The 18,083-nt window shown below is 48.1% G+C and overlaps 2 protein-coding genes across 2 annotated transcripts; one reads left to right on the top strand and one right to left on the bottom strand.

Annotated features, from left to right (window-relative positions):
• Positions 1-157: 157 nt before the first annotated feature.
• LOC135372770 (uncharacterized protein K02A2.6-like) lies at positions 158-2,839 on the top strand. Its single transcript, XM_064606240.1, has one exon. The coding sequence runs from the start codon at positions 158-160 to the stop codon at positions 2,837-2,839; it is 2,682 nt and encodes an 893-aa protein (XP_064462310.1).
• A 3,126-nt stretch (positions 2,840-5,965) lies between these two features.
• Positions 5,966-7,201, bottom strand: LOC135372769 (uncharacterized protein K02A2.6-like). The gene has a single exon (XM_064606239.1). It carries the CDS (start codon positions 7,199-7,201, stop codon positions 5,966-5,968), a length of 1,236 nt encoding a protein of 411 aa, XP_064462309.1.
• Positions 7,202-18,083: the final 10,882 nt, after the last annotated feature.

Below are 18,083 nucleotides of genomic sequence, written 5' to 3'. Positions count from 1 at the left end.
CGGACAACAGCCGACCATCCGCGGGGGTTTGGCCCCAAGCACTCCCTCTACTGACAGTACAGGACTCGACGCGGTGACGTCACGCAACACCCTGGTCAGCGCGTGAGACGCCTGCAGCCATCGCAACGCGCGGAACCACGCAACGCGGGCGGACACAATGCTCAGGCACAGCACATTCCTTGTCGATGGTGTGGCACTCTACAAACACATGAGGGCACAATGCCCGGCCCAGGGCAAGCAATGTAACCGCTGCAGGAAGCTTGGACACTTCGGTGCGGTTTGCCTGTCAGCCAAGACTGACAACCAAGGGAGACAGCCGCGACGCAAATTTTCCAGTCGGCGACAGAGTCAGAATTCAAAGTCAGTTGTAGAGGAAGTTTTCCTTGGTGACCTGAGTGACACATCATCCAACGACCCCTGGTTCATCACGGCCCAAGTGAATGGAACGAACATTAGGTTCAAAGTGGACACTGGCGCTGATGTGACAGCTGTACCAAAATCAGTTCTGCCCCGTAGCATCCTCTCTTCTTTGCAACGGTCCACAAAGGAGCTCTATGGACCCGCAAGATCCTCTATTGACACCATAGGTCAGGTGGAAGTCGATGTCACATGGAACGGGCAGACAATACGGGAGCAAATATTTGTCATCCAAGGTCTAAGGGACGCCCTTCTGGGTAGACCAGCTATACTGGCGCTCAACGTACTGCCACAAATCCTCACGGTAGATGAATGCCCATTAGGCGACCCAGTAGCGTCCAAGTATAAAGATCTCTTCGGGCCATTAGGACACATGAAGGCGGTCTATGGAATCAAGTTAGTACCTGGTGCTACACCGCATGCAGTCAATTATCCAAGACGAGTTCCCATTCCGTTCCTACCAAGCGTGCAGGCCGAACTAAGGCGCATGGAAGATCTTGGCGTCATCAAGAAAGTAGACCACCCCACAGAATGGTGCGCGCCAATGGTCGTGGCGAAAAAGAAAGACGGGAAACTACGGATCTGCGTCGACTACGCTGAGCTCAATAAGCAGATAATACGTGAGCGACTCATCATGCCGACGGTCGAGGAGAACCTCAGCAGTATTAGAAGGGCGAAACTCTTGAGCAAGTTAGACGCAAACGCGGGCTATTGGCAAGCGCCTCTCTCACCGGAAAGCTCTGAGCTCACCACGTTTATCACCCCGCTTGGGCTATATCAGTTTCTGCGTCTACCATTCGGAATCTCGACAGCGCCTGAATTCTTCCAACGGGAAATGCTGCGCATCTTAGAAGGCCTAGAAGGGACAGTGTGTCATATGGACGATATCCTCATTTACGGCAATGACGAAGCTGAGCACGATCGACGCCTGAACGCCGTGCTCAGTAGGTTGAAGAAAGCCGGTGTTACACTCAACTCCAAAAAGTGCCAGGCAAAACGAGGATACCTTTTCTTGGGCACATTCTCGACGCAAAGGGTATATCGTCGGACCCTGAGAAAACTGAAGCGGTCAGAAAAAATGCCACCACCGAAAAATGTTGCCGAACTGCGTTCATTTTTCGGTATGATAAATCACCTGATGAAGTTCATACCTGGCCTAGCGGAAAAGAGGAAACCGTTAAGGGACCTTCTCTCGTCAGACGCAGCCTGGATGTGGAGCCCTCAGCAACAGGATGCTTTCGAAGGCATCAAAGACGAATTGACAAGAACTCCGGTCCTCACATATTACTCTCCCAACAGACCGCTTACGTTGTCAGTCGACGCATCGTCTTATGGCCTAGGCGCGGTGCTACTTCAAGAAGACTGGGATGGACACCATCGTCCTGTAGCGTACGCATCTCGGGCACTAAGCAAGACTGAACAGCGTTACGCGCAGGTGGAAAAGGAAGCTCTTGCAATTACGTGGGCCTGCGACAAATTTCGAATGTACGTCTTGGGACTACGCTTTCGTGTGCACAATGACCACAAACCTCTGGTCCCAATTTTTTCCACGAAGAGGCTCGATGAACTTACTGCTCGCCTGCAGCGCCTGCGGTTACACACGCTGGAGTACGATTTCTCCATCTCACACGTACCGGGAAAACAACTCTTCACAGCTAATGTGCTCTCCAGGAATCCGGTAATATTTAACGGGGACACGGATGCATACCTTGCAAGTGCAATTGAAGAGTACGAGGCTCTTACAATCGACCTTCTACCTGCTTCAGCCAACATGCTAGAACGGATCAGGAAAGCCTCGGCACAGGACAAGACTTTAACGCTCATCGCTGAGTACTGCACGACGCAGTGGCCTCCAGATGCAGTTCTCTCCCCAGAGTGTCGAAAGTTCGCCAGCGTCGCGGACGAACTAGCCGTGGTCGACGGTCTCCTACTAAGGGGAGGACGACTTGTCATTCCGCAAGCCATGAGACACGAGGTGTTGGCCAGTCTACACGCGGGACATCAAGGCGTCACAAGATGCCGCGCGAGAGCTAGAGAAGCTGCGTGGTGGTCAGGCATCAGTGAACATCTACAAGACTTCATCAAGCGGTGTCCCACTTGCCAGATGCACAGAAGACCAGGTACAGAGCCCCGGATGCAGACACCCCTCCCGGAGCGGCCGTGGACGGTAGTGGGCATGGAACTTTTCTATGCAAATCGACAAAACTATCTCGTGTTCGTAGATTATTTTTCAAAGTTTTTTGAAACCTCGCACCTCAAGACGACAACAGCTGCGGACATCATTGCAGAACTACGACCTATGTTCGCTCGCTTTGGCATCCCGGAAGTCGTACGATCAGACAACGGCCCACAGTTTACGTCTGCAGAATTCATTGTTTCGAAATATACATTAACATTTGCCTGTTCCAGCACATACCTGTAGGGGGTATACGCACGATATGTATATATATCCGATGGAAGAACATAAAAGCTGAGTGAAGTGAAAACGAGTGATGGTGGTGAGGGATATCTACAGCTAGAGAAATCACGCGTGGAACAAAACTGAGCGAGAAAGCATGTTCGTCATTTTTTATACCACAAAGCGTTGCTCGTGCGCGCCAAAATTTGCGCTCGGACTGCTGGCCTGTAGGCATACTAAAGCATAAAAAAAGACTCGGGAGATAATACGCGTGCAAACACGGCAAAACTGAAACACTCGAATTCAGGGCCGGATTTTCTCGATTTTTTGCGCGAAGACTACTCCGTAGAAATTATTCATTTTACCGCTGTTGGTCATCATGTACGATGAGCTTCTAAATATAAAAACATAATGAAAATCCTGGAGGTCGATGGGACCTTCCTGCCTAAACTGACGTGAAACCGGCCACCAGGCATATGTAGGTATCTCGAATACGTGACACAGCAGCCACAGACGCGTAATTCACTTCCGTTTTCTGTTTCGCGCGACCAACATGAATTACCCTGTGAATTACCAACCAACCTTACCTGACCAACACCTGAATTACCTGACCAACAGTGAATTACCCTCGACGTAGACAATAAACGTGATAACACAGACGGCCTTGCAGATGGCGCGGCCGATCGTAGCTCGCTGCGGCGAAGTAGCTCAATGCTTTATTAATGTACGAGCTATGGGAGCGAGCGTCATTTTTAAAATGGCGTTTAGCTGTAAGATAATGCGCGTCAACTTTGTTCTCTACAAAGCTGACTCTCACGTGGTAAGGGTTGACCGATCCCTGGACCCGAAACCCAAGTTGCTCTTTTTCGCCGTTGGTTGGCAGGACCGTCCATGTTTCGGCAATCTTCAAAATATTTATACGTAAAAAATATGCCGAATTGAGAATGAATGCTTTCTGTGTGTTATCAAACAATGTTGTGCACGATAGTGGGCAAAAATCTGGGGGTTATTTTTCACTTTACAGTCCCTTTAACACATCCAACACCAGCGGTGCGGATTAGCCTCGGATGCCAAAATTTTCAATTGCTTGCAGCGCAGACGTAGAGCCATTGAACACGACCCATTCACGCGGTGTAAAATTGACGACATGCTGGAGAAAGAAAATTATGGCATAGAGTTTCGCAGCTGTGGATGAGGCTTGATGCAAGAGGCGACGTCCTTCGACTACACCTTCGGGCGTAGTGACGAATGCCCTGGCGGACTTGCCGTTGCGAGAAGCGCCGTCGATATATGCTGCGGCAGAGGTAGAAAACTTCGCGTCTACCAGAGCATAAAAATGGTCTCGAAGGACTTGAGGGAGAACCTCATCTCTTCGTTCCTGGACGTCCGGAAGACGTACGAAGGTGGACGGCCCATGCAGAGACCAGGGTGCGTCTGGCGGTGCCGCGTAGCTGTGAAGGCAGTGAGAGCCTGGCGTGTCCACTGCGCTACGCGATGGAAAGCACTGTCTGGACGGTATCGAATTTTCCTGAGGAGGTGACGGGGAACGTGCGCGCGCAAACGTAGGAAGTGGCGTGCCGTTTCACTCTCACGGAGAACCTCCACCGGGAGTTCACGAGCTTCAGCCAGGACTTGCCGCGTTTCAGCCATTCTTGGAACGCTAAGGCAGTGACGGAGGCTTCGGGTAAACAGTGACCGGGCGGTATTTATTGACGTTGTGGAAATCCTATGCAAGACTCGACGGCTGTAAAGCACAGTCGCCCTCACCAAAGCTGTGTGAACGGCTAGAACGGAGCGCTGATCAAAGCCCCATCCTAAGCTAGAAAGATGTTGAATTGCAGGAAGGCATCGCTGCACTTTGGTTTCAAGGTGCTAAATGTGGCGAGCCCAGCGCAGGTCCGAGTCCAGTCCCACACCAAGGAAGCGATAGGAACGCACAGGCTCCAGCTTATTTGCACCAACTCAAAGAGGGAAATTTCCCATAGCCTTGCAGGTGAAAGGGAGCTCGACGCACTTTTCGGGTGCAAGGTCCATCCCAAGTTGCGTGAGGTACAGATGGATATTATTTAAGGCCAGCTGCAAACGGCGGTGAATGGCTGGTCATGACTTGCCTACTGTCCAAAGGAGAACGTCATCGGCATACACAGAGAATGATACTTTGCACGGAATTATCGACTTAAGGCCTGCCATTACCACGGTGAAGAGTAAAGGACTCAGAACGCTTCCTTGGGGTACGCCTTGATGAACGGGATGCGTAGGGCTTTGGCCGTGGGATGTACGGACACAACAAGGCCGGTTCATAAGGATATCGGGGAGCCAGCTGAAGCGCAAGGCGTGCAGCACACAAATCTGCGAGACGGTATCGTAAGCGTGCTTGATGTCGAGGAAAACTGATACAAGGATCCGTCGATGCGCTCGAACATGTTGCACTGTAGAAACGAGGTTGAGAACTGGATCCATGGAGCTCCGGTGTTGAGGAAAGCCTGCCATTTCGTGAAGGAATGCACCTTGCTTTACGAGCCACAATTCTAGACGATGCAAAACCGTTCTCTCCATCAGTTTTCCGACAGAGCTTGTGATGCTTACAGGGCGAAAAGAGGACAGGGTATTTGGTGGTTTGCCTGGTTTCAGGACGGGAACGACTAACGCCTCCTTCCAGGCAGATGGTAGGGATACCTGTTGCCAAGAGGTATTATAAACATGAAGGAGAGCTTGGAGTAACCGGCCGTTAAGGTTTCGCAGTGCGGCATAAGTGATGTTATCTGGTCCCGGGGATCAGCACACATTCACAAGTTTCGAGGCCGTCTTTAGCTCGGGTAGTGTCAAGTCGTGGTCCATAACCTCCGGTGGATGGGGCCAGTCTTGGTGAATTTCGTCCGTCAAGCTCTGGACGAAAGTGCTGTGTACCGCAGTCGTCGAGGCAGACGCCGGTGTCGTTAGGACGACGGAGAAATCTGTCGCTAGCGTGTTTTCTTCCACACCCTTAACGATAGCCAATGCTGTAAGAGTGTACCCAAGTTCGGGTAGGAACATGTTTATTCTGTCATGGCTAGGCCACGACTGCACGGTCAGCTGTTCTATCAGCTGGGGCACAGCTGATGCGCATGGCGCGTGCTCTTTGTCGATGCGTCATCCACTACATTCCTCCCCTCAAGACGGAACGTAGCGGGACGGATCTCTCCGGTCTCCTTTGGGATAGCGTGCCGGTGGTGGTCTGGGAGAGTCGCCGTGCACTTGTGTAGGTTGGGCTGGTGCCAATGACGTCTCTGGCTCCGGCCAGGGAAGGGTCTGTGACGGTTCGGAGCTATCGGCTGTCAGGCGAGTCTTCAAGTGGTCGGCATGAACTCTGCGTCGCCGGCCACCAGCGAATTGGACCTCGTAGATGACCGTGCCCACTTTACCGGTTATGGATCCCTTAACCCAGCGTCGCCTGTCCATCGGATCAGCAGCCCAAACTTGTTGGCCAACCTCAAAAAGTCTGTCCTGCACACTCCGGTCGTAATTCCGTTTCTGGTTGGTCGCAGCATGTAGGCGATGTGTGTCTAAGGTGGGTCGCAAGATGTCAATAGCCGTTCTGATTTGTCTTCCCATGAGGAGCATAGATGGAGATTTGCCTGTCGTTGCATGTGGGGTGACGCGGTACTCCGTCAGGAACTTTTGAATTCCGTCCTTGGTTGTTCCTCCCCTCCGCAAGGCGGACGTAAACGTGCGGACGAAGTTTTCTGCTTGTCCGTTTGACTTTGGGTGGTAAGGCGGTGTAAGGACGTGTTGAATGCCATGCTTTGTTACAAAGTCCTTGAAGGTCTGGCTGGTGAATTGGGGTCCATTATCTGTAACCAGCTGCTCAGGAAACCCTTGGCAGACGAAGGTGTCTTGCAGCGATGTCGTGGTGGCGGAGGCAGAAGTTGTCGGCATGTACGCCACCTCAGGCCATTTGCTGTAGGCGTCGATAGTGATGAGGAAATGCTGATGTTTGAATTCAGCGAAGTCACAATGAACGCGAACCCATTGTCCAGCTGGAGGCTCCCATTGGTGGAGAGGAACAGGCCGCTTTTGTTCACTGAACTCTGCACATTCTTCACAACTACGGCATAAGGTCTCAATGTCCTTGTCTATCTTCGGCCACCACACGTAAGACCGGGCAAGCATCTTCACCTTCGTCTGGCCGGTGTGACCGGAATGCAAGACATCTAGGACCTTAGACCTGAACTTCTTCGGTATCACCGTTCGCATCCCCCAGACAATACAGTCGCTAAGCACTGTGAGTTCAGTTTGTCGGGCAGCAAACGGTTCAGCATCCGGAGATACACGGAGGTCATCCTTCCAGAATATACCAGTATAGGCGTGAAAAGAGAGGATCCCTAGCTGTTTCCTTGGCAATGTCATCAGCAGAGATAGGGAAACTGATATCGGCAAGATGAGACGGCGGAACGTCAACGTGGTTGACTTCCTCCTGGATCAACTTGTCGAATTGCGGATCCCGTCCTACTGCTAGGCGTGACAAGCCGTCAGCATTTCCAATGTATGTCGTTGGCTTGTAGATAATGTCGGATGAGGGCCCACCTCTGTAAACGATTGGCGGCCGTTACCGGTATTCCCTTGTACAAACCAAAGATGGTTGTCAAAGGCTTGTGGTCCGTGTACAGAGTGAACCTTTGTCCCCACAAGTACTCATGGAACTTCTTGACGCCGAAGATGATGGCAAGCGCTTCTCGCTCAATTTGAACGTACTTTTTCTCGGCAGAGGTGAACGTTTTGGAAGCGCGGGCGATGGGACGCTCCTTGCCATCAATCCTATGAAAAATGACTGCCTCCAGTCCTTCGGATGATGCGTCAGTAGCAGGAAACAGTGGTCTTGCTGGATCGTAGTGCGCTAAGGACCCGGGCGCTGATAATTTGAGCTTCCTCGTCTCAAAAGCTTCGACGCATTCGGGAGACCAGTACCAGCGAGACTATTTACGGAGCAACTCGTGAAATAGTGAGCAGATGTCTGCCAATCCAGGTATGTACCGCTCATAGTGCTGAATCATGCCCAATAGCGCTCGTAGTTCGGAAACGTTACGTGGTTCGGGCATATTCAGTATAGCTGAAATCTTCTTGGGCGATGGTCGAAAGCCTTCCTTTGAAACGATTTGGCCCAGGTATTCGACTTCTTGCTTGAAGAAGGCGCATTTTTCTTTCTTTAAAGCAGGGTGTCGAACCGCAAACAATACGGGTTCGGTTCGGGTACGGGTTCGCGTTGCTTTGATTTCGTTCCGGTTCAGTTCCGGTTCGTCCATGCCAAAAATCGAACCGGTTCGCAAACCGGTTCTCAACCTCGAACCGGGTCACGAACCGGTTCAACGCTGCTATTTTATATGTTCCATAAAACTGCTTTTATCAGGAAATGCGTGGCTAATAGCGTACCGCTGTTGTCTGCATTGATGTTTTTAGCGGTCAGGTACTCCCTTTAGCGAGAGAAAGGAGAAATGGATGAAGCGGTCGTAGACCTGCTACTTTCTGTTTCTAAAATCTTTTTTCACACGCACAGTGCCAGCAAGATACACTTAAAGGAAGCCTAATAAGATGGACAGCGTTACATAGACGACGGTACTTGCCGGCAGACTGCATTCGCAGCGTGAATCGATCTGAAACCGTACGGAAGCATGTCGAAAATAAGCCTGCCAGCCTTACTCTGTCCGAGCTCACAGCAGTGTACTAGTTCATCCACAACACAAAGGCAAAGGCAAGACAAAGGCAAAGGCAACATGCGACACAACTGCACTACCAATAAGCAGAACTGCATTTACTTTTCAAACCACGACCAATCAAACAGGCACTGTTCTGCGTACGCTGCTTCTCCACTTCTCATGTTTCTAACTCGTGTAAGTTTTACTGCTCACGTGTAAAGGGAAATGTTGGGAGCTTACTTAATCACATATTCGTCCCATAGAGCTACATAACTGGCCTACTCCATTCCTGTTTCATTCGTCCGCTTGGCGCCTCGTCTCTGAAGAGTAGACGCCGCAGCGCGTGCGTGGGGCGCTAGACACGGCGCTCACAAGGACAACTGCGCATCAGCGTGTTAAAAAGACGCTGAGAGTATACTTACTATACGTTCTCGTTTGTCTGCTAGGTGATAATTTCCGAAATTCATGATGTGGACGTGTGATGGTGATACCAATGTGTCTTCGTTCTGGAATTGAGAGGAACTCTTATGCTGACTTCTTTTATGTCCGAACCGTTTTGTTGCGAACCGGTTACCGCTATTATTTTTTACGGTTCTGCTCCGGTTCGGGTTCAACAGTGTCATGAAAATTTCGGTTCGGGTTCGGGTACGGTTCCGGCAGAATTAACGGTTCGGGTACGGTTTTCGGTTCGGGTTCGGGTTCGGGTTCGGTTCGACACCCTGCTTTAAAGTGAAACCAAAATCACTGAGACGCTGGAAACCTTCGCTAGGTTGGAAAGATGGTGCTCTAACGTAGTTCCAGTGACGATGATGTCATCCAAGTAACATGCTATATAGTCCAGTCCAGCAGTAACTTGCTCCATCGTTCTCTGGAATATGGCAGGTGCGGAGGCTGTGCCAAAAGGCATTCGATGAAATTGAAAAAGTCCTTTGTGGGTGTTGACGACTATTACCTTCTTTGCATCGTCGTCTAGCTCCATCTGAAGGTATGCTTCTGATAGGTCGAGCTTTGAGAAGATGACCCCTCCATTCAGCTTAGCAAACAACTGTTCTGGACGCGGAAGAGGGTACTGTGTAATGTCTAGCTGCGGATTTACCGTCACGCTGAAATCACCGCATACGCGCACTGCGCTGTTTGGCTTGGGGACAACGACGATGGGCGTAGCCCAAGAGGACGTTTCAATCGGGGATAGCACTCCATTAGCCACCTGTCGCTCTAGATCGCGTTCTACAGCCGTACAGATAGAGAATGGTATTGGTCGTGTTTTGAAGAACTTGGGCTGGCTGTCAGGTTTGAGCTCAAGGTGAACTTTCGTTTTTGTACATCTTCCCAGACCGTCTCGGAATACAGCTGGGTACTTCGTGACCAGTTCTTGGAGGCTACTTCCCAAGACCGGAGAACTTTCCGTGACGCAAACGAACAGCTTGTTCAAGTCGAGCCCAAGAGCGGATATCCAAGTTCTGCCCAAGATTACACTGAGTGAAGAAAAAACGGGTAGGAACACTTTATTACAATTAAGATGAACAAGGCTTTCGTGCAGAGTCTGCACTTCATCAGGTTAAAGAGTCATCAGGTTAAAGAGTACTCTTTAACCTGATGAAGTGCAGACTCTGCACGAAAGCCTTGTTCATCTTAATTGTAATAAAGTGTTCCTACCCGGTTTTTCTTCACTCAGTGTAATCACAGTTAATTGGACTTTGGCGTTGCTTTTTACTTTGTACTATATTGTTATCTGCCCAAGATGTTGATCGCATTAGCTTCCGTGAAAATTGCTTCCAACTTAAAACTGTGTTCCTTCCAGCAGACATCCAGTTGTGCTCTTCCTAGGACATTGATCGGTTTTTGATTGAAGCAGTGCAGGCGGTGCTGCACTGGCAGAAGTTCTGACATACCTAGCATTTCCCAAGTTGCTTTGTTCAACAGCTTTGCTTTGGACCCTGTAGCGACCTGAAGAGAAACCTTGTAGCCCGATATCCGGCATGTAATGAATCTTCCGTCATTCTCGTCCACGGAGAAGACATTGGAGATCGTGACAGATTGGACTTTTCTCGCTGAAGCAGATTTGTTCCTTGGCTTCTGCGATGTACGCCCTCTTTGCTGGCACGTACTGGCGATGTGCCCTCGCTTGCCACATTCGTGACACGACTTATTGCGGAACCGACAGTTACCAGCGTCTTGGTTGTGGTTCCCACAACGAAAGCACTTAACTGTATTCTGTTTTGGTGGTAGAAAAACATTTCCAACGTTTCCAGCGAATGAGGCGTCCAGGTCACAAGATCCAGCTTCAGCTGCTAGGCTGCTTTTTGCAAGTCGTAGTGCTATGTCAACGGTAAGGTTTTTCTCCAGTACCAGCTTCGCCCGAATGCGCTGATCTCGAAGACTGACTATGAAAGCTGTCAGCAGGGAACACGAACGGATGTCAGTCTCAGTCTCGTATTCACAAGCTGCTACAATTGCACGAAGGTGATTGAGGAAAACCTTTACGGGTTCGTTCTCTTCCTGTCGACACGAAAAAAGCTTGGCCCTTTCAAACTCCTTGAATCTCTTCGGAGCAAAATGCTCATCCAGTGCCGTCACCAAATCCTCAAATGGGACGTCCGTAATGTCCCTCGGTTGAAGAAGGGGATACAGGCGCTTGAGAACCGCAGCATCCAGAGAAGCAATCAAAAGACTCCATTTGTCGATTTCCGATGTGACGGGAGCTGCTTGCAGGGCTGCTCTGAATCGGATGCAGTAAAATTTCCAGTCATCCTTCTCGGAATCGAACCTCCCGGCCTCTCAAAACGAAGAGCAGCAGCACCAGTGAAACGGCCCTCCACCTGGTCTCCTGTAGCTCCACCGGTAGCCATGCTCCAAGGTCGTCGACAGACGATTGTTCTCATCCTCGTCGCCAAATTGTAAGAGTGTACCCAAGTTCGGGTAGGAACATGTTTATTCTGTCATGGCTAGATCACGACTGCACGGTCAGCTGTTCTATCAGCTGGGGCACAGCTGATGCGCATGGCGCGTGTTGTTTGTCGATGCGTCATCCACTAGAAATGCCGAGGGAGAATTCTTTTGTGGGGGACCGTCCTTCAGAGCTCGAATTGTCCTCCAGGTCTTTGTGGCTGGATCAAACGGTGAAAGGTGTTGACAAAACTTACGCCAATGCTTCCAGTCTTTCTTTTTTAAGTTCTCATGTATACTTTTGCTTTCATACGGCGGTATGCTATAATGTCAGGAAGTTGTCCGGTTCGACGAGCCGTTCTCTCTGCTCTGCTGCGTAATGCCCTAAGGTGGCTAATTGCTGGAGAATGACCGACGTGATCCGTTACCCTTTTGGGCAGGACCGCCGCCTCATGTAAGGCGTGCTACACTCGATTGTAGCGAATTTTGGAAAAAGCGCATACTTCCCCTATTGTTCCTGGAATGACTACAAAAGTCACGTGCCTTGCGATTTTTCCTGTTCAAGTATTTCGTGAGATATTTGAGGAAAAATATATTCAATAAAATTTAATGGTTTGATTTTCCACAAAAAAATCGCGAAATAGGAGGAATATTGCGAAACTTCCGGCCTGTGACTACCAGCACCGATTATAGCATGACAATCGGCACTCGTATCGCTCTATAGAGCATGATTTCCGCTATGCGCAAAAGAAAACCGCACACTTCTAGGTGCTTTCTATGAGCCGCAGCTGCCGTTCACGCCAGGCACGGTTTTGGCCAGCGCTGGGAGCTTTGCTCGTGTGTTGCACCCGTCGCATTGAGACCTCGGAAGAAAAGTTTCGTGGTATGTCGTTTCGCACTATTAGGCACTGCTAAAAAAAAAATGAAAAATTCGTGATAGTTTTCTGAGGGCCGAGCAGGTCTGCATCGTTTCACATGGAATTGCCCATTGCTTTGAGCGCCAAGTGACCCGTTCAATCAAATGAAGCTGTACCGATAGTAAGGGACCAGCGACTGATTTCCAATCATACCTCAAACTTGCTATTTATCAGGAGTTTTGTCTGCGCGAAAGTGCGAATAAAGTTCCACAACAAAATTCAGCATTTTTGCGGCATATAGACATGGCACGCTTTAGTCCCGCCATTTAAAGATAAGAGATGAAGGATGTGTTTAGCATCCCAAGAAATTTTTGTGTCCTGCGGGCGGTGGAGATGAGCGGTTTGTTTCTTGCCGGGGGAATCGGGACGGGGTAGTTTAAATTGGGGAGAATCGTGCACCACCCACGACGAAATTCCCGTGCACCGAAACGTCTTTCACCGCGATATCCTGTACCGAAATGCCCCAAGCCGAGATCTCATGCACCGAAGTATCTTACACCAGGATGTCCTAGACTCCGTTTAACTGACATTTGTTTTGTTTTTGTTTTGCTTGTTTCTGGTTCTCATCTAATACATATATTCCACACACTAAATTCTACACACAGTAGCAACAGTTATGTCTATATTTTAGCAATTTGTCGGAGTATCTCTTTAAAAGAAATGTGTTTATATTGTACGACCAGTATAAAACAAGATTTGGTATAGCCAGTTGAGTTTCAAATGCAAAGTTTTTTTTCCTGTACAAAAATACAAAAATTCGACCAACTTTTTCGTCTCACTGTTCCACGCTTTCCCCTACTCTACCATTCTTTTTACGTGTTTTACATTTTTTGTGGTCTATGTCTCCTATTCTCCCTGTTGTCAGGGCTTTCCCATCATTTTGCTGCAACCAACCCAACGCGGATGTTGCCGCGGATTCCTCTGCAGGGGAAGCTGCTTCTAGGACAGGGTGCCACAACAGTGAGTGCATTCCGCGGAATGTGGCGCTACTGAACGATGGCAAAACGGCGCGATTCTCGGAGCTGTGCACATCTTCAGTTTTCTCAATATTGTGAACAACTGGAGGCATGGACAGACATGACACTGGCATGAAAATATTCAAGAAAATTTCGCGAAAGTGCTATTTTTTACACTTCATATAGGTTCTACAGTAAACGAGCTACGGACTTCCAAAGTGAGTCGTAAATTTGCCTTTAGGTAGGTAGGTACCTACCTTTTTGCAGCTATTGTAAGGTTTTTAAAAACATCTGCAGAAGAAATGTTTCGGTGTCTTCAATACTAATTGTTTGAAATTTGAAAAGCTATCGAACGAGGCCATTTTTGTCCAAATCTGTTCAGCATAAGCAGGGAAAAATCGCATTGTTTCTCCCATAGAGAATACATGGGGCCGCCAGAGGTCGAACTCCCCCTTAAACTTGCGATATCAATTGTGCGCAATGGGGATTATTTTCGGTCGCGGCAGACGCGAACGGCATACGGCTTGATTTAATTGGATTGCATATTGTAGCACAGAAAACGCGTGCACTCTCTAGATGTTTAAAAATCGTGAATCGGAGACTGGTCTTCGACTGGTATGACCCCTTAAGTGAAACACTACAAGGTAGATTTTTTCCAAGACAGCCGCAGTTCCTTACTCTGGGCGCTGGTAGCCCGCTATGCCATGCATTCTCGACAAGAAAGGAAACGAACCCTTCAACCTGACATCAGGGCATGGCTTTTCTTGTTGAGCACTCACTTACTGAATCTCCGAGAAGCGGAGTTTTTTCGCATGAATCCAAATAGTTCTAAATTTTACCCGCGTTTGTTTTTCGGATGTTTGCGGACAAAACCGACTACCCGAACCTCTATTCATAAGCCGTTCGTTCAGAGAGACCCCTGGATGCGTTATAGCTTTGCGTTTTGGGTCTTTATTAGCTATGCTTCCTTTCCAAAAAGTCTCTAATGGGACCTAAGTAACGAATGTGTATTCTGAAAACAGGACCGTTCCAGCATACAAAACTGGTACCTCTAACTTATCAGAGCTGCGACAAAAGCCAAAGCATCGTCGAAGTTTTATTCTGCCTGCCTTTATGCATGATGTATTCACTCGTTATGTTAGCGTTGTTGTTGCTTTTTTTTCTTCGACAGTTACCGTACATCTTGTATCGTACACCTTGTACCGTACACCTGTTGTCTAGGATATAAGGAATTATTGAGCTTTTCCCCTTGTTTACTATCTCTTCCAGCACATTGTGGAACATTCTAAAAGCGACTTGGATGCTTTCATGGACAACGGAATGGTATTAGTAAGAAGTGTGGTGGACAACTTTTCTCATGACTTCTTTTACGGCGTCTTCCAGCACTGCATCAAGGACAACAATCTTACTCCCGATCACATCGATGTGGCCTTGAACACAATTCGGTGGCTCAAGACAACTATATTCTGAGTCCCGACGACGCATTCATCAGTGGAACACTGACTAAACCTCAGACGTTTGGTCGTCTCACCTAGCCAGTAATAAATAACCTCGTTTTGGTAATCAAGTTATATGCGTAGTATTATTCTTTGCGTTGCTGATCTTAGGGCGTCAGATGAAGCTAACAGTGCACACTCTGAGGGAACACAAGAGGTCTAACTTTGCCAGAAGAAAATGTGGTTCGTACCAGGATGTCGAACCGCAAAAAATCATAGCTTGAGAAGTTACCCGTCAAAAAGAACTCGTTACGAGTTATGTTACCGTGTGAAAAATGTAACTAAGTTAATAACGAAGTTGCTCAGCCTGAAACGTAACTCGCAGTTACTAAGTTACTTAAGAAAGAACGAGTTACTTCCAAGTTACTTCCCCTTAGACAACGGACCCGCTGACATACGACAACGGACCGCTGATAGACTACCTCCCGCCATGCTGAGCAGAGTTGACCCAGCGCTCGCTTTCCGCATGCCAGCACAAATCTCTCGTCAAGACGCCGCCTTAGTTGATCGAATGCGCCTCGACGTGGCCTCCACAGCACTGTGGTGCTACCGTTTCCGACAAGTTAACTCTCCCCACTGCAGTCACTGCGGTGCTGTTGAAGATCTCGAGCACATTCTTCTTCGTTCATCTTCTCCACAAATTTGGTAGAGTTGAACTGCACTCGAAGCTAGAGGTGAACAAGGTCGCGCCCGAAAGCCACGGTCTGGAAGGGATTACGATGGTCTCTAGAAGGGACACGTCCTTCGATTCTACTTTTCTTTCAATGGGAGGCAGCGAACAAGTGTACGTTCGTGGAACCCGGCCCTCCCCTTCTGATTTGTTTCGGTTTTCTGTCTGTCTACCAACGTCATGATGGCGTTTCTCTGGTAGAGGTGTAAACTATGCATCTCAATCCCTGTTTGCGTACAATGCTTCAACTTCGTTTCAATGGCAGCGGTTATTACTTCCTGAACAAAATACTGTCACTGATTGAATATCACGTTTTATGTCAAGAAATACCATGAAGAAACCGGAGAGAAACCAAGAAAATTTGTGGACGCGAGTGAAAAGCGAATTAAAAGTTACTTTTAACTTAACTTACTGTGGCAGAGTTACCTGAAAAAGGAACGAGTCCCTCTGAAAGTTACCACGGCGCAAAAGTAACGAGTTAAGTTAGAAGTTACCAACAAAAAGAACTTAGTTACGGTTACAGTAACGAGTTACTTGTACCGAGTTTCCTCGAACTCTGCAAAAAATACGGTTTCGGTTCGGGTTCACGGTGGTTGGATTTCGTTTCGGTTCGGTTCGGCCACGCCAAACATCGAACTGGCTCGGAAACCGGTTGACTGCCCCGAACCGGTTCGCGAACCGGTTCGACGCTTCCATTTTTTATCTCGCATAAAACTGCTTTTATCAGGAAATGTGTGGCTGATAGCTTACTATTGCTGTCTGCATCGACCTCTTGAATGACCAGGTACTCCCTTTAGTGAGAGAAAGCAGAAATATACGAACACTTGCAAAGAGCGTCCACTCTGATGAAGCGGTGTAGTCCTGCTACTATCTGTTCCCGAAATCTCATTCTTCACACGCACAATGCCGACAAGATACACTTAAAAGAAGCCGAATAAGAACGACAGTATTTAGACAACGGTAGTTGCCGGCATACTGCATTCGGAGCGTGAATCGATCTGAAGCCGTACTGAAGCATGTCGAAAATAATTCTGCCAGGCTTGCTCTGTTCGAGCTCACAGCAGTGTACCAGTTAATCCACACCGGCTAATCCACAACACAAAGGCAAAGTGTCACGACACAACTGCACTACCATTTACTACTTTACTAGCATGCAGAACAATATTTACGTTTGAAACCACAACCAATCAAACAGGCACCGTGCTCCTTCTCCACTTCTGATGTTTCTGACTCGTTTAATTTTTACTGCCCACGTGTACAAGGAAATGTTCGGCGTTTGCTTAATCACATATTCGTCCTATAGGGTCCGCACGCCAAAGGTTCGGCCGACACCCACTAGGCAAACTCCATTCCTGCTCCATTCGTCCGCGTGGCGCTAGCCGTGGCGCTCACAAGGACAACTGCGCTTCAACGTGTTTAAAAAGATGCTGACAGCATATTTATTATACGTCCTCGTTTGACTGCTAGGTGAAAATTTGCAAAATCCATGAAATGGAGACCAGTATGTACTCGTCCGGGGTTTGAGAGACGAACTCTTATCCTGACTTTGATGTCCGAACCATTTCGTTGCTATTATTTTTTTTTTTTCTGCTCCGGTTCGGGTTCAACATTGTCATGAAAATTTCGGTTCAGGTTCGGGTTCAGTTCCGGCAAAAATAAACGTTCGGGTACGGTTTTCAGTTCGGGTTCGGGTTCGGTTCGACAGCCTGGTTCGTGCATTGAGCTTGGGCTAGGGATGCACGCGGATATAACCGTTGCCGCCTACGGCGTGACTACGTCTTTGGTGGAGGTGGCACATCTGGTGACGTGGTCCACACGCAGCGCTGTTCATGTGAACTTTTTAGCAAAATATTACGGGCGTCATGGTTTCAGTTCCCTTTTTCGGTTGCAATGTACGCGGTAGTGAGCTGCAGTTCTCCAAAGATAGGTGCCGAATGGTTCAACCCTCAAGAACACGGATTACGGTGACGATTTCTTTATGATAAACACTGGATTTCCGGTTCATTTTAATCTACCGATCTACAATTTAGTAGATCATTTTAATGATGCATTTTAATTAAGCTCAATACAATTCAACACAATAGCCCATTATTAGTGCAATATTTCTATAGTGCACTATGTCATCGTGACTTAAATCTCGATCGAAAGATCAGAATTCCAGTTCATTGCTCGTTTTTCATGTCGTCAAAATATTGAAATATTGTTAATATGTTATACTTTTTTTGTCAGTTGTGTTTTTAAACTGTGTGTTGCATGAGTCTCTACTAGCATATTCTGTACCGTGATGCTGTTTTAACCTTCCGCTGCTGTCTGTCTTGAATAAAGTATAGTAAAGTATTAAATCCGATACATCATTTCAGATTGTTTTGGCCCACTGAAAAAAAAAAAAAAAAAACTGATACCAAAATAAGGTTCGTTGATGACCTTCCGAATTTTCGCGAGTGAAAAATTGGAAACAAAATCTCGTAACTGCGCCACAGTTTTGATTTTATATATAGCTTTCTGCGAAACACGGGTAGACAAAAACTGCCAATTTACGTGTAAATCTACTTCATATTATTATAATATTAAAAACTGACTACCTTTCTATATGTACTGCAGACAGAGACAAGGGGGGCAACTGGAACACTTCAGTCTCTTCCTGGGATGAATGAAAGATATACGTTTGGAAGGA

This window comes from Ornithodoros turicata, unplaced genomic scaffold, assembly GCF_037126465.1.
Source record: "Ornithodoros turicata isolate Travis unplaced genomic scaffold, ASM3712646v1 Chromosome17, whole genome shotgun sequence".
NCBI classification, from domain to species: Eukaryota; Metazoa; Arthropoda; class Arachnida; order Ixodida; family Argasidae; genus Ornithodoros; species Ornithodoros turicata.
Note: the sequence above shows the minus strand (reverse complement) of the source record. Positions and strands in the feature narration are given on the sequence as shown.

Excerpts from the sequence above, each read along its gene's own strand:
- LOC135372770 (XM_064606240.1), top strand. The coding sequence starts at position 158 with ATGCTCAGGCACAGCACATTCCTTGTCGATGGTGTGGCACTCTACAAA.
- LOC135372769 (XM_064606239.1), bottom strand. The coding sequence starts at position 7,201 with ATGACATTGCCAAGGAAACAGCTAGGGATCCTCTCTTTTCACGCCTAT.